This window comes from Squalius cephalus, assembly GCF_949319135.1.
Source record: "Squalius cephalus genome assembly, chromosome: 15".
NCBI lineage: Eukaryota > Metazoa > Chordata > Actinopteri > Cypriniformes > Leuciscidae > Squalius > Squalius cephalus.
This window is the reverse complement of record NC_137136.1, coordinates 17158808-17179555: the sequence shown is the minus strand read 5'-3', so window position 1 is coordinate 17179555 and position 20748 is coordinate 17158808. Positions and strand designations below refer to the sequence as shown.

The 20748-nt window shown below is 39.0% G+C and overlaps 2 protein-coding genes across 5 annotated transcripts in view; both read right to left on the bottom strand.

Moving 5' to 3' along the window:
* rps19 (ribosomal protein S19) overlaps nucleotides 1-20748 on the bottom strand; it is a 236409-nt gene that overhangs the window by 25542 nt on the left and 190119 nt on the right. The gene's annotated exons all lie outside the window — the stretch shown is intronic.
* Nucleotides 1-20748, bottom strand: part of cadm4 (cell adhesion molecule 4) — a 142236-nt gene that overhangs the window by 10975 nt on the left and 110513 nt on the right. For 2 of the 4 annotated variants that reach the window (XM_079893619.1, XM_079893618.1), the window contains exons 3-7: nucleotides 17428-17715; nucleotides 14524-14685; nucleotides 13191-13281; nucleotides 5509-5681; nucleotides 413-490 (exon numbers count right to left, since the gene is read on the bottom strand). In XM_079893619.1, the coding sequence (XP_079749745.1) occupies nucleotides 413-490; nucleotides 5509-5681; nucleotides 13191-13281; nucleotides 14524-14685; nucleotides 17428-17715 (792 nt within the window). The remainder of the gene's footprint in view (nucleotides 1-412; nucleotides 491-5508; nucleotides 5682-13190; nucleotides 13282-14523; nucleotides 14686-17427; nucleotides 17716-20748) is intronic. The other 2 variants (XM_079893621.1, XM_079893620.1) reach the window with 1 other exon arrangement.

Below are 20748 nucleotides of genomic sequence, written 5' to 3'. Positions count from 1 at the left end.
GCAGTATGACTTTCATTTGTTTTATAGTCTGTCAAAACCAGTGAAAATGCAGCATAAATTATGAAGAAAATTATTTACAAATCAAATGATGGATGCAGAAATGTGTGTAGAAGTCAAAGAATAAGATAAAGAACAAATGTATTGCATTGCTCATTGTGCAAGCACTGTAATAAAACTGTCACTCATTATTACACATGTGAAGAGGTTAGCCAATAACAAAAGAGGTTGTTTACATCTTTTTAAAAGCTGCAGTGGAGAAACAGCCTGTTTTATTCTAAGGGAAAGAAAAAAATGTTAAATCATATAAACCTAAAGCATGATTGTTTATGGTGGAATAAACACTTCGGGGGAAAAAAGTGAAGGGAAATGAATGATGAGTACAGGTAAGGTAAGGTGATGGAAGAAGGGTTACCTTTGTATTCCTTTGTAAAACTGGAGGATGGAAGGGTGGGGTGAGCGATGGCAGGATGAGGGTTGGGAGGGACAGACACTACAAGGGAATGGCATTACAACAGGGTTATTAACAATCTACTGCAGCTACATACAAGCACATGCAAGAGGAAACAAGCAAAATGAGGCCTGTGATTGTGTATGTGAGTGAACAAGTGTGTAAGCAAGAGATCAACAGTGTTGTTCATGAATTGCACCCCTCTGCCAGGGTCAAGGGTCTCTATGCGGATAACATCTCCAGCCAGCAGGGTGCAGCAGCTTCCTGTTCCACCCTTTCATCTCTCACCGCTGCAAAATACTGCAGTTACCGTGCACCCCGGGCTCAGCACTCTCTCTCTCTCACTGTAATCTTCAATCCCTCCATCCCAAAGATCATCAATCTTGCTGCTCTGCTCACCATCCTCCACACCTTCTAATATAGGCACTAGCCTCATCGCTCTCTCTCGACCCATCTCGTTCCTGTTGCTGGCTCGCAGCTACTCTCTCTGCATATGGGCCTATCCTTTTTATGCAACAAAGAGCAGCAAGTTTTCGGGTTGCGTATGTGTGTGGCCTTCAAAACTCAGAGGGATTAACAGCATGGTACCAGACTGATCAATAGCCAGACACAGATCAATATCCCGAGACCACCCTGACTCTTCAGCTAATCATCTCTCTCGTTCCTCTCCTCTCAAATCCTCTTGTCTTCGACTGTGGCAAAACTTCTGACATTTTAAAACATTTCAGATTGTTAAAGGGACAGATCCCCCAACATCATAAAGGTATAGTTCTCCTAAAAATGATTCTTTAAGGCATTGTTAACCCCAAAATGTGAATTCTGTCATTTACTCACCCTAATGTCATTCCAAACCTGTATGACTTTATTATTCTTTAGAACATAAATAGAGAAAAGTTTTAGGCCATACACAAGGACAGGCAGACATGACACAGAAGCTCCAGAAAAGTTGAATAAATGTTGTCAATATGTCCATTTCCAAGTCTTCTGTATTCTTAAAATTGATTTGTGTAAGAAACTAACTAAAATTAACATTGTGATTCATTGATATCACTAACAGAACCGCTGCAACCTGATCAGTGAGTTGATCTTGAGAATTGAATCAGTTCAATTTGGAAGCCATTCAGAATGTTTTGTGAAACTGCAGCATATTCATTGAAAAGATCCCAAATCCACTGATCAAATAAATTATACTTTCACAAATCAAAAACCGCTACTCTCATGACCACAAAAAAAAGAGAGAGAAAAAAAACACTTACAGTGAATGATGACTTTGGTTTGGTCTGTTTCTCAAACAAAAATTGTGCATACCGCTTTCAAAGACAAATCATGTGGATCACTTTTATGTTATTTTATGGTGCTTTTGCATCCTTTTTAGGCTTGAAAGCTTCAGTCCCAATTCATTGTAATTGCATGAAACGCAGTCTTCAAAATCTTTTCTTTTGTGCTCAGAAGAAAGTCATACAGGTTTGGAATGACATGAGGGTGAGTAAATAATGACCACATTTTTGTTTTTGGTTCCCCTATTCCATCTTTCAGATCCTTTTTTTCCTCATTACATTTCCTATCCCTCTTTCCATTTGCTCACACTTTCTCGTTCCTTACATTTCTGTTTTCCTGCACTTTTCTTCAAAACCAATAATTTAAAAGGCTTTTCTTCTTTACTTCCTCCTGCACATCATTATGGATCAGGCTGAAAGCTGATAAACATTTCATCACACAATTGTTTGGGTGAGTCAAGTCAGCAATGTTCTCTGCGTTTTTGGGACAATGGGTTTTGTGCCACATTATACCACCAAAGAAAGAAAGGGTGGCAGATCTTCAAGTTGTGTTCTAATCCTCCATTTACGGAGTCCGTAAATCCCACACTCTCTCACCTCTCACCTCTCACCTCTCCGATCAAAGGCCAAGTCTCTGTCGTCAACTCGACACACTCCTTGATTCGCCTTGCTTAATATTCCTGTCATGACTATCCAAAGGTAAAAAATGACATTTTCAATTACTATATCCCCTCTTGCTCATGCTTCCTTCTCTTTTTCCAAAGTTTTACTTCATTAATAAAGTGCCCATGTTATTTCTCCCAATTAGAGCCACAGCTCATTACTGCGCTACATCTTTTTCTCTCTCCTGCGAGCATTGTTGGTTCTCCCTCCATCTCTTTTTGTCCATCCCTCCTTTTCTCTTCTCTCTTCTCTCATTTCAATCTCAGTGGCTCTCTGAGGCCATTCGATTGTAATGGCATTTATCGGCAGCAAGGTCCATCATGGCTAAGTACATAGGCATGTCTCCAGGGGACTGTCCTCTGACCATTTGACCACTGAACAAGCATCATATGTGGAAGTGAGTACACACACGCACACACACATTTGCTTTTCTGTGGTGAGGACTTTCTATTGACTATTGTTTTTACAGTGAGTTAATGCAATTTTCTATCCTCTCACCTTAAATATAACACTCACAGAAACATTTTTAGATTTTCATTAAAACATTTAGCATGTTTAAGAAATTTTCCTCATGGAGACTTTTGGCTGCTCCCTTCAATGTAAGTGATTTAAGGTTTAACAGTTCTTGTGTAGGCAAAACCTGAAGCACACAGATACATTTAAATAAATCTAAAAACGTAGCAACACACAAAAAAAGTTGTTTTAGTAAAAAAAAAAAAAAGTATGCACCAAATATATATGCAAATGTAAAAGTGAGAGATAAAGCAGCACAGACAGGCGTACCTGTTGAGCCATGTGGTAAATAAACACTTGCATATCAGTCAGAGTAAATTGCAAAATTCCTGAAAAAACAAAGTCTCCTCCTCCTCTGTCCTTTTGTCTTCCTCATTTCCTCATTATCTGTGTCACCTCTCTCCATTGCTCTCTGTTGCCTGATTCATTCTGTCTTTCTCTCATCTACCTTCAGTTTATAATCATCATCCTGTTCATATTGGCTGGTTGCTCCTCATTTTGCACTTCATGGTCACTTTAGACATAAAATAAATCAGTGGGAAAAAGTTTGTCAGTGCGAAGCAGCAAGATATTTAGATCAGCCCTCCTCCACCCTCTCGTGTCACTGTGACTGCTGACTCATCATCTTAATAGCTCTCCCTCATCCTCTATCAGCCTTCAGAAGTCAGACATTTCTCTCTTTTTAGTTGCACTGAGCATAGGATTTCCAGCGGATGAAACCTAAATACGCTGATACCGCTGAGAGTTAACAACAAATCTTGTTCATTTACTCCCACACAAACACATTAAATGGGGATGCATGTGTTCTGTGTAGGAGAGGCAACCAGACAAAGGAAGGAAGGAAGGAAGGAAGGAATGAAGAAAGAAGGATTGGAGACATGATGAAGGGAAGGAAGGAACAGAAATGGTGATAGAAAAATAGGAAGGAAGCAAGGAATGAGAGGGAGGAGTGAAGGGGGAACAGGATGGATGGATGGATGGAAAGAAGATAGGATGAAGGGAAAAAAAGGAAGAAAGGAACATAGGAATGGTGAAAGAAGGAAGGAAGTAAGGTAGGAAAGGAATGGGTGAAGGAAGAACAGGATGGATGATGGATGGATGAAGGAAGGAAAATATGATGAAGGGAAGACAAGAAGGCAGGAAGGAAGGAAGGAAGGAAGGAAGAAACAAAGGAAGGAAGCAACAAAGGAATGAAGGAAAGAAGGAAGTAAGAAACAAAGGAAGGAAGGAACATAGTAAAGGTGAAACAGCTAGGGAGGAGAGGCAGGGGTGAAGGAAGAACAGGATGGATGGAAGGACGGACAGAAGGAAAAAACAAGGAAGGAACAAGGAAGGGGCAAAGAAAACAACAAAATGAGAGAAGAAAAAGAGAAAGAAAAATATGGAAGGAAAGAAGGAAGGAGGGAAGGATGAATGGAAGGGAGGAAAGAGAAGGAGGAGGAAATGAAGGAAGGAAGAAAGGAAGAATGAAAAGAAGGGACAAAGAGAGGAATAAAGGAGTGAAAGGAATGAAAAGAAGAAATTAAGGGGTGAAATAATGAAAAAAAGGAGGAAGAAATGAAGGGGTAAGAAATAAAGAAATGAAGGAAGGAAAGAACATGGCAAACAAAGAAATGAAAGAAGGCAGAGAGGAAGATAGGGAGAAGGGAAGGAAGAAAGGATAGAAGGAAAGGTGAAAGAAAAGAAGGAAGAAATTGAGGAAGAAAGGAAGGAATGATGTAAGGAACGAAAGGAAGAAACAGAGGAACAGAGGAAGGTAGTAGGAACAAAGCAAGGAATAAAGTAAGGAAAGAAAGAAATAATTAAGGAAGAGTAAAGATAAAAAGGGGAACAAAGTGAGGAAGAAATTAAGAAAGCATGAAAGAAGAATGGAAGGAAGGAACAAATGAAGGGAGGAAGAAAGTAAAGAAGGAATCAAGGAAGAAACAAATGAAGGGAGTAAGAACCATGGAAGGAATAAAGGAAGAAAGGAAAGGAGAATAAACAGGATTCCTGGGACATTCTCTAAAGTGCAGAGGTGTTTCAAAGCTAAGAGGCTCACCTACACAGAATGAGCAGAAGAGAGAGGGAGCGAGGAATAGAAGCGGGATGAAAGACGACATTCCCACCCACCTGCGCTCTCCGAGCTGCCTCGTTAACGTGCGTATTTGATGGCTGTCGTTACCATGCGGAGAAAAAAAAAAGGAAAAAAGAGAAAGAAAGGAGGGAGACCTCTGGGGATCTCATTTCTTAGACTATTTCAAAATGTTTCACACATCCTGCAGGTCTACAGACACAGCAGAAGGGCTCAGTTCACTGAACAGCCACAAGGGGCAGACCTGGGCAAGAGGGGGAGGACTAAAAAAAAAACACCATATTGGGAGCACAACACGAGTTTGTCACATCCAAAGACACAGTAAATCACCTCTGTAGCTACGAAGAACCCACGCTGTTCTCGAGCGGCAAAGAAAGTGTAGGTGTTTACGTCTATACATTTGGAATTGTTTTGTAATTCTGAGCGGTGTGGAAACAGGCTTCATATAAAAGCCTTAAGACTTTGTGGGCTGTATTGTAGTTTAGAAGGGGTAAGTGTTAATATCATGTGACCAGGGACACTTGTTATCTTACCATACACCAGCAGTGTGTAGTGGTCAGCTGCACGGCCATAATTATTATGCGCCTGACAGAGGTAAGTGCCGTTGTGTGATTGGCTGAGGCGAGACACCTGGAGAATGTTGGCTGTTTTCTCCGCCCTCTCAGGAAGAGTGTCGTTCACTCGTGACCACTGGATGTCACGTGGTCTGGAAAAGAAGAAAAGACAGACTGTAAAAAAGACAATATTTGAAAGAAATAATCAAGTATTTATCAAAGGAGGAACAAGGCATTCAAAGAAAAGCTGGAAAAACAAATCTAATGAGGCACCAGGGAGGAAAGAGAACAGAAATCTCAAGACATCAAAAGAGTAGTATGTCCATGATAAATGTAATTGTGATTCCAGATTACATTCATGTTACACATCCATACATAATTTTTTGGCCAAGTATGTTCTATCCATTTAATCAAAAGAAGTACCTACTCAAAAAGTATGCAGTTTTGAATTCTGACATTTATTTGTTTCACTCTGAATTTGTTTCTGAATTACGCAGTTAAAGGAATCATTCAATGACTCACTGATCAAACACAGTCTCTCTCTCACACAGTAGTATGTGTGTGAATATATATACAGTGAGGAAAATAAGTATTTGAACACCCTGCTATTTTGCAAGTTCTCCCACTTAGAAATCATGGAGGGATCTGAAATTGCCATCGTAGGTGCATGTCCACTGTGAGAGACATAATCTAAAAAAAAAAATCCAGAAATCACAATATATGATTTTTTAACTATTTATTTGTATGATACAGCTGCAAATAAGTATTTGAACACCTGAGAAAATCAATGTTAATATGTGGTACAGTAGCCTTTGTTTGCAGTTACAGAGGTCAAACGTTTCCTGTAGTTTTTCACCAGGTTTGCACACACTGCAGGAGGGATTTTGGCCCACTCCTCCACACAGATCTTCTCTAGATCAGTCAGGTTTCTGGGCTGTCGCTGAGAAACACGGAGTTTGAGCTCCCTCCAAAGATTCTCTATTGGGTTTAGGTCTGGAGACTGGCTAGGCCACGCCAGAACCTTGATATGCTTCTTACAGAGCCACTCCTTGGTTATCCTGGCTGTGTGCTTCGGGTCATTGTCATGTTGGAAGACCCAGCCTCGACCCATCTTCAATGCTCTAACTGAGGGAAGGAGGTTGTTCCCCAAAATCTCGCAATACATGGCCCCGGTCATCCTCTCCTTAATACAGTGCAGTCGCCCTGTCCCATGTGCAGAAAAACACCCCCAAAGCATGATGCTACCACCCCCATGCTTCACAGTAGGGATGATGTTCTTGGGATGGTACTCATCATTCTTCTTCCTCCAAACACGTTTAGTGGAATTATGACCAAAAAGTTCTATTTTGGTCTCATCTGACCACATGACTTTCTCCCATGACTCCTCTGGATCATCCAAATGGTCATTGGCAAACTTAAGACGGGCCTTGACATGTGCTGGTTTAAGCAGGGGAACCTTCCATGCCATACATGATTTCAAACCATGACGTCTTAGTGTATTACCAACAGTAACCTTGGAAACGGTGGTCCCAGCTCTTTTCAGGTCATTGACCAGCTCCTCCCGTGTAGTTCTGGGCTGATTTCTCACCTTTCTTAGGATCATTGAGACCCCACGAGGTGAGATCTTGCATGGAGCCCCAGTCCGAGGGAGATTGACAGTCATGTTTAGCTTCTTCCATTTTCTAATGATTGCTCCAACAGTGGACCTTTTTTCACCAAGCTGCTTGGCAATTTCCCCGTAGCCCTTTCCAGCCTTGTGGAGGTGTACAATTTTGTCTCTAGTGTCTTTGGACAGCTCTTTGGTCTTGGCCATGTTAGTAGTTGGATTCTTACTGATTGTATGGGGTGGACAGGTGTCTTTATGCAGCTAACGACCTCAAACAGGTGCATCTAATTTAGGATAATAAATGGAGTGGAGGTGGACATTTTAAAGGCAGACTAACAGGTCTTTGAGGGTCAGAATTCTAGCTGATAGACAGGTGTTCAAATACTTATTTGCAGCTGTATCATACAAATAAATAGTTAAAAAATCATATATTGTGATTTCTGGATTTTTTTTTTTTTTAAGATTATGTCTCTCACAGTGGGCATGCACCTACGATGACAATTTCAGACCCCTCCATGATTTCCAAGTGGGAGAACTTGCAAAATAGCAGGGTGTTCAAATACTTATTTTCCTCACTGTATATATATATATATATATATATATACACACTCATCTAAAGGATTATTAGGAACACCATACTAATACTGTGTTTGACCCCCTTTCGCCTTCAGAACTGCCTTAATTCGACGTGGCATTGATTCAACAAGGTGCTAAAAGCATTCTTTAGAAATGTTGGCCCATATTGATAGGATAGCATCTTGCAGTTGATGGAGATTTGTGGGATGCACATCCAGGGCACGAAGCTCCCGTTCCACCACATCCCAAAGATGCTCTATTGGGTTGAGATCTGGTGACTGTGGGGGCCATTTTAGTACAGTGAACTCATTGTCATGTTCAAGAAACCAATTTGAAATGATTCGAGCTTTGTGACATGGTGCATTATCCTGCTGGAAGTAGCCATCAGAGGATGGGTACATGGTGGTCATAAAGGGATGGACATGGTCAGAAACAATGCTCAGGTAGGCCGTGGCATTTAAACGATGCCCAATTGGCACTAAGGGGCCTAAAGTGTGCCAAGAAAACATCCCCCACACCATTACACCACCACCACCAGCCTGCACAGTGGTAACAAGGCATGATGGATCCATGTTCTCATTCTGTTTACGCCAAATTCTGACTCTACCATCTGAATGTCTCAACAGAAATCGAGACTCATCAGACCAGGCAACATTTTTCCAGTCTTCAACTGTCCAATTTTGGTGAGCTTGTGCAAATTGTAGCCTCTTTTTCCTATTTGTAGTGGAGATGAGTGGTACCCGGTGGGGTCTTCTGCTGTTGTAGCCCTTCCGCCTCAAGGTTGTGCGTGGCTTCACAAATGCTTTGCTGCATACCTCGGTTGTAACGAGTGGTTATTTCAGTCAAAGTTGCTCTTCTATCAGCTTGAATCAGTCGGCCCATTCTCCTCTGACCTCTAGCATCAACAAGGCATTTTCGCCCACAGGACTGCCGCATACTGGATGTTTTTCCCTTTTCACACCATTCTTTGTAAACCCTAGAAATGGTTGTGCGTGAAAATCCCAGTAACTGAGCAGATTGTGAAATACTCAGACCGGCCCGTCTGGCACCAACAACCATGCCACGCTCAAAATTGCTTAAATCACCTTTCTTTCCCATTCTGACATTCAGTTTGGAGTTCAGGAGATTGTCTTGACCAGGACCACATCCCCTAAATGCATTGAAGCAACTGCCATGTGATTGGTTGATTAGATAATTGCATTAATGAGAAATTGAACAGGTGTTCCTAATAATCCTTTAGGTGAGTGTGTATATATATATATATATATATATATATATATATATATATATATATATACACACACACATACACCTTTATTATCTTTACTAAACATTATTGTCTTCATTTTACAAATGCAATAATTATGGTGGCCGAGAGAGCTCAACGCGATGCAACTGAAGAAAACACATGCAAATAGAAAAAACAGCCGCAAAATTAAGAAAACATCTTCATCAGTTTTACAACACACGTGTGCTCCAAATACTCACAACTCGCTGCAAATAGCACACCCCACAACGGAAATGTTTCCAGGGGACCCCAGTGAAGAACCCGGCTGGGACTACTTTTTTCCTTATTATTTTTTTTCACTTTTTTTTCTTGCAAAACATACAGAGATGTACGGAGCCCCTAAAGGGACGTGGTGGTGGAAAAAAATTAGGATGGGATTTAGGAAAACACAAACGACACCTTTACAATCGCAGATTTGCACTTTGCCGACGGCCCCTTATTTGGACTTGTCTCTCATTCGGCTGGTTAGAGACAAATTTATATTGTAAACTTAAAGCTCGTTTTGAGGAGAATTGGGTTGTAGCTCGTTGTCTAGGTTACTGTGATGTAAAGGTGTCGTTTGTGTTTTAACAACGTTTAGCTCAAGAATAGGGAAGGTCGAATAGCCTATGTGAATATTGTCAACTTCACTGAACTCCTTGAGTTGCACTGACCAAATTTCTTTATATTTGAGTCCAAGTTCAAACACTATGAAACGCTCGATTAACGTACGGAGCTCTGACATACTGCCAGCGGGACATTAAACAGGAAGTGTCTGTCCGAGCTCAAAACAGGTTGTGCGTGGGAACGCAAATATCTTAGCGAGGGAACGCAAACGTTTTGCGAGGGAACGCAAAGTTTCTCGGGGGAACAACAAAAATTCTCCCATCCTAATTTTTTTTCCACCACCAGTTCCCTTGAACTTAAAATGTTCAATGTCATCAGAATACAAATGAGAAAAGAAGAGTTAACAAAGAGCTGAAAACTAAAAAACAAAACAAAATAGATAGAGAAAAAGAACATGAGGGTAAGATATTAATCTATGCATCAGTTACATTGCACAAATGTGACCCTGGATCACAAAACCAGTCATAAGTCGCACAGGTATATTTGTGGCAACCAACATACATTGCATGGGTCAAAATGATCGATTTTTCTTTTATGCCAAAAATCATTAGGATATTAAGTAAAGATCATGTTCTATGAAGATATTTAGTGCATTTCCTACCGTAAATATATAAAACATTTATTTTTGTGAGTAAATGCAACACAATCGCGAAAATAAATGAACAACCTAAAGCCGATTTTCTCAATGTTTCGAATTTTTGCACCCTCAGATTCCAGATTCCAGAATAGTTGTATCTAGGCCAAATATTGTCCTATCCTAACAAACAATACATCAATGGAAAGCTTATGTATTCAGCTTTCAGATGATGTATACATCTCAATTTCAAAAAATTGACCCATGTGACTGATTTTGTGGTCCAATGTCACAAATGTTGTCATGTTATGTTTAAATAAGTTTCATAAGAAATGTTAGGTAATGCATGGGTCCAAAGATCAGACGGCAAGTTTTAAAGTTCATACACTCACACAGATATATAACGCATATTTTAAAAACTTTTTTTGTATAAAATGTATATTAATTTGCAACAGTTATGTTAACAGCAATAATAGAAATTTCTAATTGTCATAAGAACAGCTGTTCAGCTGATGGACACCGTGCTGCGTTGTCATGGGAAATTATGTTGTCTTTCGCTGCTCCCTTCGCCAAGTGCGTTCCAAATGGCTACATAATGGCACACAAGTGCCCTGCTCACTCCAAAGTCCCCACTTCAAGGGCTCTGCCCTTCGAAGGGAGTAGGGCATAGGGATGCTCACTTCCGAGCTATAAGCATGTCCCCTGCCGGGTTCATCACTTATTGGGGTCCCCTGGAAACATTTCCGTTGTGGTCTGTGCTATTTGCAGCGCGTTTCTGTATTTGGTTGAGCACACTTGTGTTGTAAAACTGATGAAGATGTTTTCTTAATTTGCGGGTGTTTTTTCAATTGCAGCACGTTGAGCTCTCTCAGCCACCGTAAATAAGCCACTTAAGATTCATATCTTATTTGAGGATAGTGGATTTTGTTTTTACTGGAAAGTTTATATATTATATACTCAATATTTTGCAGAGAAGAGAGGAGAGAGGAGTATAGTCCTAGAAGATAATACCAGGCAGACAGAGACAAAAGAGCATGAAAGGAGGAGATTACTGAAAACACACACACACACACACACAAAACAGCTGCGAGGTGATCCACAATAGCTGGAGATACACGGAAAATGTAGGGCAAAAAGCCTGAGGCTTCTGTTCTGAGCCCACCGCTTGTGAAACGCCTCATCCCTCATCCACCCTGGCTGGGATACAAGTCTACGTCATCACACCGTAATCCCACGGGACACTTTTAATTACAGCCCTCACAGGATTCAGGATACAGTACCACACACACATTCTCACATACATGCATGAGCCAGCCAAAGCACTGAGGAATAATAAACACACCCATCCAACAAATGCAGACTGTGTTTAATTGGTGATTAATGTCGGATGAACATGATCGCAATGGCTTTATAACCAAGCAGCACGACGCAGTGTACTGTGAGTTCAGTTACCGTAGAGCAGCATCTGGATCCATCTCTCATCCCTCCCATCAATACACTCATTTATCTCAACCTATCCAGAGAGCTTTCTCTCTGTGGGTGGGCAGTCTATTCTCATTTCTCATCACTGCATTCTGTAATCTTCAAACATGCCCCTACAATTAAACATTAACACGTTTCACACTCTCTTACTCCCCATCGCATAAATCACATAGCCTTTCATTTCTCTTTCCCAGCTAAAACCCCTCTGAGCCTATCTTTCTTTCCTTCCCTCACTCATTCATTCATTCCCGCATTTCAGCGTAAAATGAGTGGCAGCTCAAGCATCCTCTCTATTTCTCCATCTTTCATTTGTGTAGCGGTTCCTTACGAGGCTCTGGAGAGGCTTTAATGGCTTTCTGCTCACAGCCTCTTAGGGAAAAGAGGCTCAGTGACCACGGTTGAGCCACAGAAAAAGAGAAAAACAGAGACTAATGTCTTCTTAAGACAGAAAGTGTCTGTGCTCACAGTGACAGCGGTGAGGTTGACAGAGGTGAACTTTCTCCTTCAAAATAAGCCATTTAGTGATGTAAGAAATAAATATCTCTGAAAAACTACCAAAATTGGTAAAAAAAAAAATTCAAATGCTGGTGAAGGACACTGCATAGTGTCAAATTCCTTGATTTTTTTCTTGCCTTAAAATAGCTTGACTGTAACTCTACACCATTGCCTCATTTAGTATATGCGGTTCTATGAATATGCAAATTAGCCTCAGCTCAGAGATCCACTCGTTAACAAGGTAGTTTGTGACGTCAGAAACACCAGCGATTTCAAACTGTGTTTTTGATACTGTCTTTGGTTCACTGCAGTTTTAAGGAGAAAATACTCATCAATGGTGTTGACTTATGAATTTGCATATGGTTTGTTTTAAAGCATATTAAAAACACCACATAAACATAATATAAACAACATTAAAAGCTTGATTTTCACCACAGGGGGACTTTAACGTTCACTATAAAATTGTATTTGATCCTGTTTAATTGTATTGCATATTGTTATTATGTTTTATTACTTCCATCTTTACTGCTACATTTATTAAAATAAAATAAAATATTTTTTATAATTTATAAATAAATAATAAATAAATAATTTATTAAAAAATATATTTTTTATAAAAAATAATGTGACAGTAATTGTTATAAAATAATAATATAATACACATTTTATTACATTTTTTCCAGTCACTGTTTTTATTGTGTTCTTTGAAACTGAAATTGAAGGGGAAATAATAAGAGAGAGAGGTATGGGTGGAAGAATAGAGGACAGAGTCAAGGCTGTTCTCCCTCATGCACAGACTGTCTTTGTTCGGAGTCATTATACTTTATTGGAGCTGGATTCAGATGATCCTCTTTAAGCATTTTGGATTGTTAGAAGATAAAAGCTGTTCCTGTGGGACCAGTTCAGATGATTAGTTTTAAAGCACATGTAGAAACAGAACTCCACACACGCTTTCACATCCATCAAAATCTCCCACACACAAACTGACAGATACATTTAGAAAGAAAAACACATAAATGATCTTGTACACTCACAGTGGGTTGCCGGTAACAGAGCAGGTGAGACTGAGGGAGTCTCCCTCTCGGAGGATGCCCTGAGGGGGAATGATTTTCACCGTAGGAGCAACTGCAGAGATAAAGAGAAAGATAGAGAGAGGGAATAAAAAAAAGAAAGCTTTGTCACAAAGCCCAGAGAGCACCTACTGCCTTTAATGGAAGTATTGTGACTAAGACGGAACCACATAAGTGACTGGATTGGAACAAATCACTCACTCACAACTGAATGTTCCTCTGGAATTTCAATGGATTTCAATTTGGCCAATGTGAAAGGAATAATAATTATAATAAACACATATGAGATTCATCTATTTTCTTATTTTACATTTTTTTTATACACTATCATTAAAAAGATTGGGATAAGTAAAATTAATTTTTTGAAAGAAATGTATTCAGCAAGGATGCATTAAATGATTAACATAATTAATAATGTATATATAATTAATATAATGTTACAAAAGATTTCTGTTTCAAATAAATGCTGTTCATTTGAACTTTCATCAAAGAATTCTGTAAAGAAAAAAAAAAATTAGTTTCCAAACTGTTTTCAACATTGAATAATAAATAATGAGAAACAATAATAAGAAATGTTTCATGAGCATCAAACGAGTATATTAGAATAATTCTAAAGGATCATGTGACACTGAAGACTGGAGAAATGATGCTGAAAATTCAGCTTTGCATCACAGGAGAAAAAAAATACATTTTAAAATATTAATTATTTATTAATTATTATTATTTTTACTCTATTTTTGATCAAATAAATGCAGCTTGGGTGAGACTTTTAAATGGTGGCATAAATACTGTTTGGTATTGAATTAACTAGATTTAAAATCAAAATTTGCTCTTAAAATGCAGCTCACTAGGCTTTAGAACAGAGCAAGTGTCTCAACACATCTCTAGCGGGTGTCCGATACAAACTCACTGTGGGTAACAACAGCAATACACTAAAGATTATTTGAACTCAATTGTCTTTTTTATAGAGCAAAGCCCTTTCGTTTTTTACAGAAACTTTATGAGAGGAGTCCTTGTGTAAAGTATATTATTAGATATTAGACATTTTAATTGGTTGAAATCTTTCCACAGTATCATATTTCAAGTGTTTCTGTTAACACTGTGGTGTGGTGTGTAATGGGATACTGTTGTCTTCTAGTCCTTTATCATAGCAGGCAAGATGTAACACAAACAAACAAACCTTGTTAGAGGCTTGCCAAGTGAACATGTTTAAACAGATGGGGCTTCTGCGAGCTAATAACGTTAATCAGTCTAACATGGTGGTAGCCATGGAAACGTGACGGCATTGTTGGCTCACAGTGAACGTCCAGGCTGTAGTGACGAACTCGTTTCTGCCCCACGAGTACCGGGTGAGACGCCTCACAGCTCAGCGCCGCTCCGTTATCTTTCCTCTCCACGGGGATACGGATAGTGTTGGAAACACTCACAGTCTTGCCGTTCTCCTGCTGAGAGATCACACCTGAACGAAAAGAGAGGGATGGAAAGAAATTGAGGGGTTTATAGAAGTCAGTTTGCCCAAATTTGAACAATGTTCACATTTCAGCCAGACAATTTTTGCATACCTTTCATTCAAAGGATTGCACGCTCTCTCTGGTTACTTCAAAGAGTACGAATTCGATGCGCTGAGCAATATACCTTACACACATTGATTTCACAACCACAGAACAGGCTCTATTATCCCTGTGAGACTATTAAGTTTTAATTTGATGATGAAAAACGAAATGACAAGGGGCGCGTGAAGGGCAGAAAAGTGGCAATGACAGAGAAGGGGAAGCGTAGGTCGATAGAGAGTGGGGTCAAAAAGAGTTTACAGAATTATGAAGGATATGTCAAGATTACCGTAATTACAGGTTTCTAACTTGTAAAATTCAGATTTAAATCTGTGCAAATCATATGAACCAGTTAGAAAAGGCTAATTTATCGACAGTAGTTAATGTGTTATGCATCATGAACTAAAAAATAAACAACAACACAAAGATGACACATTTTTGGAGGCCAAAACCCTTAAACCCAGAATTTTTTGCACTTCCAAGTTCGATCGTCCTGAAGTCTACGTTTTTTAAATGGGTTTTTGGTTAAATGCCTGTAATACGGTCTATGGTTAACACCATAAAATACATCACTACTACCTATGGATGCACCAATATGAAAATTTTAGCCGATACCGATAACCAATAATTGTTTATATTTGAAAGCCGATAACAGATATATTGGCCGATAAATCTAAATCTGAATTTTTATATAATTCTCATTATAATTTTATGTAGCCTATGTGACAGACTTGTGCTGCACTTAACTGTATTTTTTCTTTTATAATATAACTATTATTCCAATCATATTTAAAGCAATTCAAAACTGAAGTGTCTCGGCTGAAGGAAATAATCCATTATTTATCGGCTTTAATATATCGGCCATATTTTCTTATCAGGCCGATAACATTAAAAATTAACATATATCGGCCAGTACTGATATGGTGGCCGATATATCCAGCATCCCTACTACTACACCTTGTGAATTTTTCAAAGATTTGACTTGTCTTGAAAATGGTTGTCGGTACAAAATGGCTAAATGGGACAACAGAGGTTGTTGGGTGCATTAAACAGTCCGCTAGTCCACTTTCACAGCCTCTTTGTGTTTATAATCACACTCTTGCAAACTATTCTAACTATGCATTTGTGGAAGCTTAGTGATGGTGGCGCTGAAATCATGCAACAGAGATGTATTTTGTTTATAGCCTACATTTAGCTTTTTACTTCTGCCAATTGTATTTAGGCTTCAAAATTCATAAAAGTTGTGTTGATTTGTGAAGATTAGCATGATGAACAAAACGTGTAAGAAATAAACTTTTGGTCACAGAGCGTATTTTCTGAAATAATCCAAAAGTCAAATTGGGTTTTTGTCAGGGGAACCAGGGTGATGCTAACTTCTGGCTCGGCCTACAAAAATACACGTGTTGTCATCTCATAATTACGGTAATTACGGTAATTACGACATGGTGTGAACGCAGCATTTAGCTCCAACCCTAATCAAAGACACTTGAACAAGCTAATCAAGGTCTTCAGAGTTACAGGTAGGTGAGTTTAATCAGGATTTGAGCTAAACTCCGGGGCCCGATTTAAGGAACCCTGTTGTAAAGTGTTACCCAATCTCAGAGTTACCACCTCATAATAACATGACATGAACGCAGCATTGTATAAAACAGGGCTGTTTCAATGTTTGTGTCACTCCACTTGTCTATGATTGTGGCGTTCCAGACCAGAGTATGTGAGCAGTTTGAGGAGTTGTGTGGTTTTGCATGAGGCTGTTTTTAGACAGGCTGCCAGTCTGTGCGCTACTTGGCGAATTAACAGCAAATTTTGTCTGAAACATAAGTCACTTGACTTGTTTATAGAACTCTTACTCGTGTGATATCACTTAAATAACCTTGATCGGGCAGACATTTAAATTATTTTCACTGAAGCGGAACAGCGATGGGCTCAGAAATCCAAATTCAAGCTGAGTCCTGTCTTATTAAATCTGTCGAAAGACCCTCTCCGCTCACAACTTTATATTCGAACAACATTGATAGTGCACAAAGCCTACAATCTCAGCCTACACTTTCCCTGCCTCTGTTTCTCTGTCTCTTTGTCATTCTCTTTTTGGAGCCAAAAAAAGGAAAGCTGAAACAAAAAGATAGAGCAAATGTGATGGCATTGAGGAAAAGAAGGGGGAGAGAAAGCAAGAAAACGAGAGATAAAGTCAACAGAAATGAAAGGAAGGCACAGATTGAGGCCCCACCTGGATCCAGTTCTGTGTGGGGGTGTGTTTGACAAAAAAAAAAAAAAAAAAAAAAAAAACCTTCCTCTGCACACATCCGAAGAGACCCAGATGGACAGATGCATTTGAAATTCGATAGAGTGACAAAGCAATAGAGGGGAAAATGTGCCAATGAGCAAACACATGGGGGAGAGGAGCAAAGCGTATCTTCCTGGCTGCCAGAGAGATTAGTCAAAATGCATGACATTTACCATGAACACAGAGAGTCTGACAAAGAGACAGAGCAAATATGCACACATGTGAGGGATTTTTTTTTATAAAAGTAGACTCTTTTGTGTTTGTATATGTGCTTATATGCTTTTTCATGTTTGTAAGTGCATGTATAGTATATAAATGTGGCTGCATTGAATCTGAAATTACTTTGTCACATTTAAATTGAACTCACCGGGGATCTCTCGCCGGTCCCGAACCCAGCGCAGGGTGGCTGGTGGTTTGCTCCGTGGGGACAAGCATGTGAGTTCCACCTCTCCACCCTCCACTGCCTCCGTCTTCACCTCCACGGTAGGCACCTCCGGGGGCACCACCACCGACAGCGTCGCCACCTGGTGGTGTGTGTCATCGGTGTAGAGCTGGCAGAAGTAGCCGCCCTCATCAGACACACTTACATTAGTCAACGTGATCCGCACCAGCCGCTGTGAGAAAAGAACCATCTGAAAACGGTCGTCTTTCAGTGCTGGAAGAGAGAGAGGATGAGCAAGGATAAAGCAAATGCAGGATTATTTCAAAATTGAACCTATTCACTTTCTAAATGCATCTTTCTGTGAGCCATTTCAGTGATGCATGTTATTGCAAAGAAGAAAATGTGTTTTTTAATTTTTAATCAAAAAGGAGCGACTTTCTCCTCCTCTCAAATGACTTTCCTTTTCTGCTGACGTCAAAACAGGCATTTAGGCATTGTTTAAGCAGTCTTATTTCAGGTTTTACTTTATTCTGGTTTATAATGCCTTCTTTTCACAATGGTTAATATCAAGTCAAGCCTATTACATAAGGAAAATGTGTTGCGGCTGGCAATTCGCACTGAGTTAAGTAATAAAATAGTTGTGTGAAGAGAAAATGAAGCAGTACAAATGCTACTAATGTTACTAAATTATTATTCAAATGTTTTTTTGTTTTTTTAATGAATACTTTTATTCAAGCAAGAATGCATGAAATCCAACAGTGACAGTTAAGACATTAATGTTACAAAAGATTTCTATTTTAAATAAATCCTTTTTTTTTTTTACTTTCTATTCATCACTGTTTCCACAAAAATATTAAGCAGCACAACTATTTTCAAAATTAATAATAATAATAGGCTAAATGTTTCTGGAGCAGCAAATGAGAATATTAGAATGATTTCTGAAGAATCATGTGACACCACAGGAATCACAGGAATAAATAACACTTAAAAATGTATTAAATATACTGTAATAGAAAACATTTGAAATCGTAATAATATTTCACAACATTACTGTTTTTACTGAATTTTGCATAAAATGAATGCAGCTTTGGTGAGCATAAGAAACATTAAAAAAACATTAAAAAAAAAAATCACCAGTCCCAAATTTATTACCAGTAGTGTGCATTTTACATGTCCGTATTTCATGGATAAAAACTGCTGTTTATCACTATGTTTTCAATTACTTTTTGACTGCTATTCAATTGCTTGTTTTCAGCAAAACCGTTGTGCAGATCCTGATTGTGTAAGATACATAAATACCACTTTGTCTTATAAGTGTTGTAAATAATTTGACAGTGAAATAAAGAAGTATTACCTTTTATGTAGCTTCAAAGCAGTTAGTGTAGTAGCTTTTAGTGTTCCTAGCTACTTTATCAAAATTAAGGCTTGTAGCTTTTCTACTTTTAATTAGTATTAGTTTGATGTTTGCAATCTACGTTTTTAAATGAACTTCTCCAACTCTGATAGAGAATCACACAATAAAGATCAAAAGAATAGAGCAACATAAAAAGGAGAAGATGAAAAGGGGAAGAAAACAACAACAGACGAGTGTTTTAACTAGCATCTCTCACAGAACAGCTGACACAGAATAACACATAAATACAGAGGGGAAGCAGAAAACAGAGGAATCGAGAACTGGTGTTGAAAATGATTTGAAACCAAGGTGAGAGAAAAATCAATTGTCAGAAAATAATAATAATAATAACAAATAATGATGCCAATTGCAGGGGCTGGATGGGCCTTTTTGGGATAAAAAAAAAAAAAACCCACACACACACAAACCCATTTTGTATTGACTGGTGCTAAATACTCCTTTTCTCCCTACTTCCATTTAAAGCTTTTTGTCTGTGGCCAACTGTGCTCTGGAGATGTGACACTCTGCCATCAGCACACTCAAAAGATAGCAGCCCAATGCGCTGGATCCATAAGATGATTACTGCTCTAGACATTTTTCAACAACTGGCTGCATCTGTCTGTGTTTCTTGCTGGGAAATATGAATGAATGTGAGAGAGAACAAGTAAATTAGTGAGCAAACGAGGGAGGGAGTGAGTGAGTGAGTGATGCACTAAGTAATTGAATCACTAATGAATAGTAGGTGAGCAAGCAAATGAGGGCTGGAATACACTACACGAATTTTAAAATCTGAACAGACATGGTAAAAAGCTAAAAAAAAAAAAAAAATTGTAGTCTGAGCCCATCATGCACTAATTATTTTCTGTGAAATCTTTCAACCCTGACTGCTCAATCTGCAAACTGGTGCACACTTTCGGCAAACTATCGTTGACTCAAATTGAGAACAAAAGTTCTGTAGCCTCGAGTGAGTTATATACGGAGCAAATGAAAAAGTGATACATTGAACGAATGAGAGAGATAGTGAATGAATGAGTGATAAACTAAATAAGTGAGTGGGTGCTCTTTTGTGACATGTGTACCTACTCACTCGATCCGTGTTTCACACAACGGGAGTAAAAGAGCCTCACTAAAGGAGATAAATGCCTTTGCTCAGGCTAAATGGCAGGGAAATGTCAATGCATTGTCCAGGCCGCTGTCACCTTTAGTCACGCTTCATTTACATACCTCACAGATCTGGCCAATATGAAAGAATCTCATGGAAAGGGCGCATGCTGATAGGTTATTGTATTCATGACCGCTGAGGGATATTTACGCTCTGTTGCCCGCTAAAAGACTGTTATCGGGATTCATTAGTTAGCAAGCGGAGTTTTTATTTGCGTTTCTCTGTACATTTAGACCAGGGCACTCAAGCAGTAAGGGCAGCTTGGAGCTGTCATGATCACACTGTAGAATCCACCGATATTAAAAGCATAAAGAATGTTAGTAAAAAGTGAGTCTAAAAAAAGAGTAGTGTGAATGGTTCAGAAGAGGTGTGATTTAGCTCCAACAAAATGGCCCAATTATGTGCACTTATAAAGGCAGAGATCACAGATACTAATTCAGCTTTTAGCTTTTGTGGTCCTTTCTGTTTCTACCAATTTCATTCTTTCTCTCCATTCTCTTTTCTCACAGAATTACGTATGCTTTCTGAGTCCTTCTCTGAGGCAAGGGTTACAAAGGCAAGGATAAAAACACATTACATATCATGCAAAACGAGGGTGACAGAAAGTCATCACTTAAAGAGATTTCAAATTTGAGTGATAGTGATGGCTGTGATGGAAAAAACAAAGGTTATTACATAAAAGGACCTTAAAAAGAAATTGAAATAAGGTGTAATCAGTTAAAAAGGATTTCAGAAAGACTGATGGCGCCAG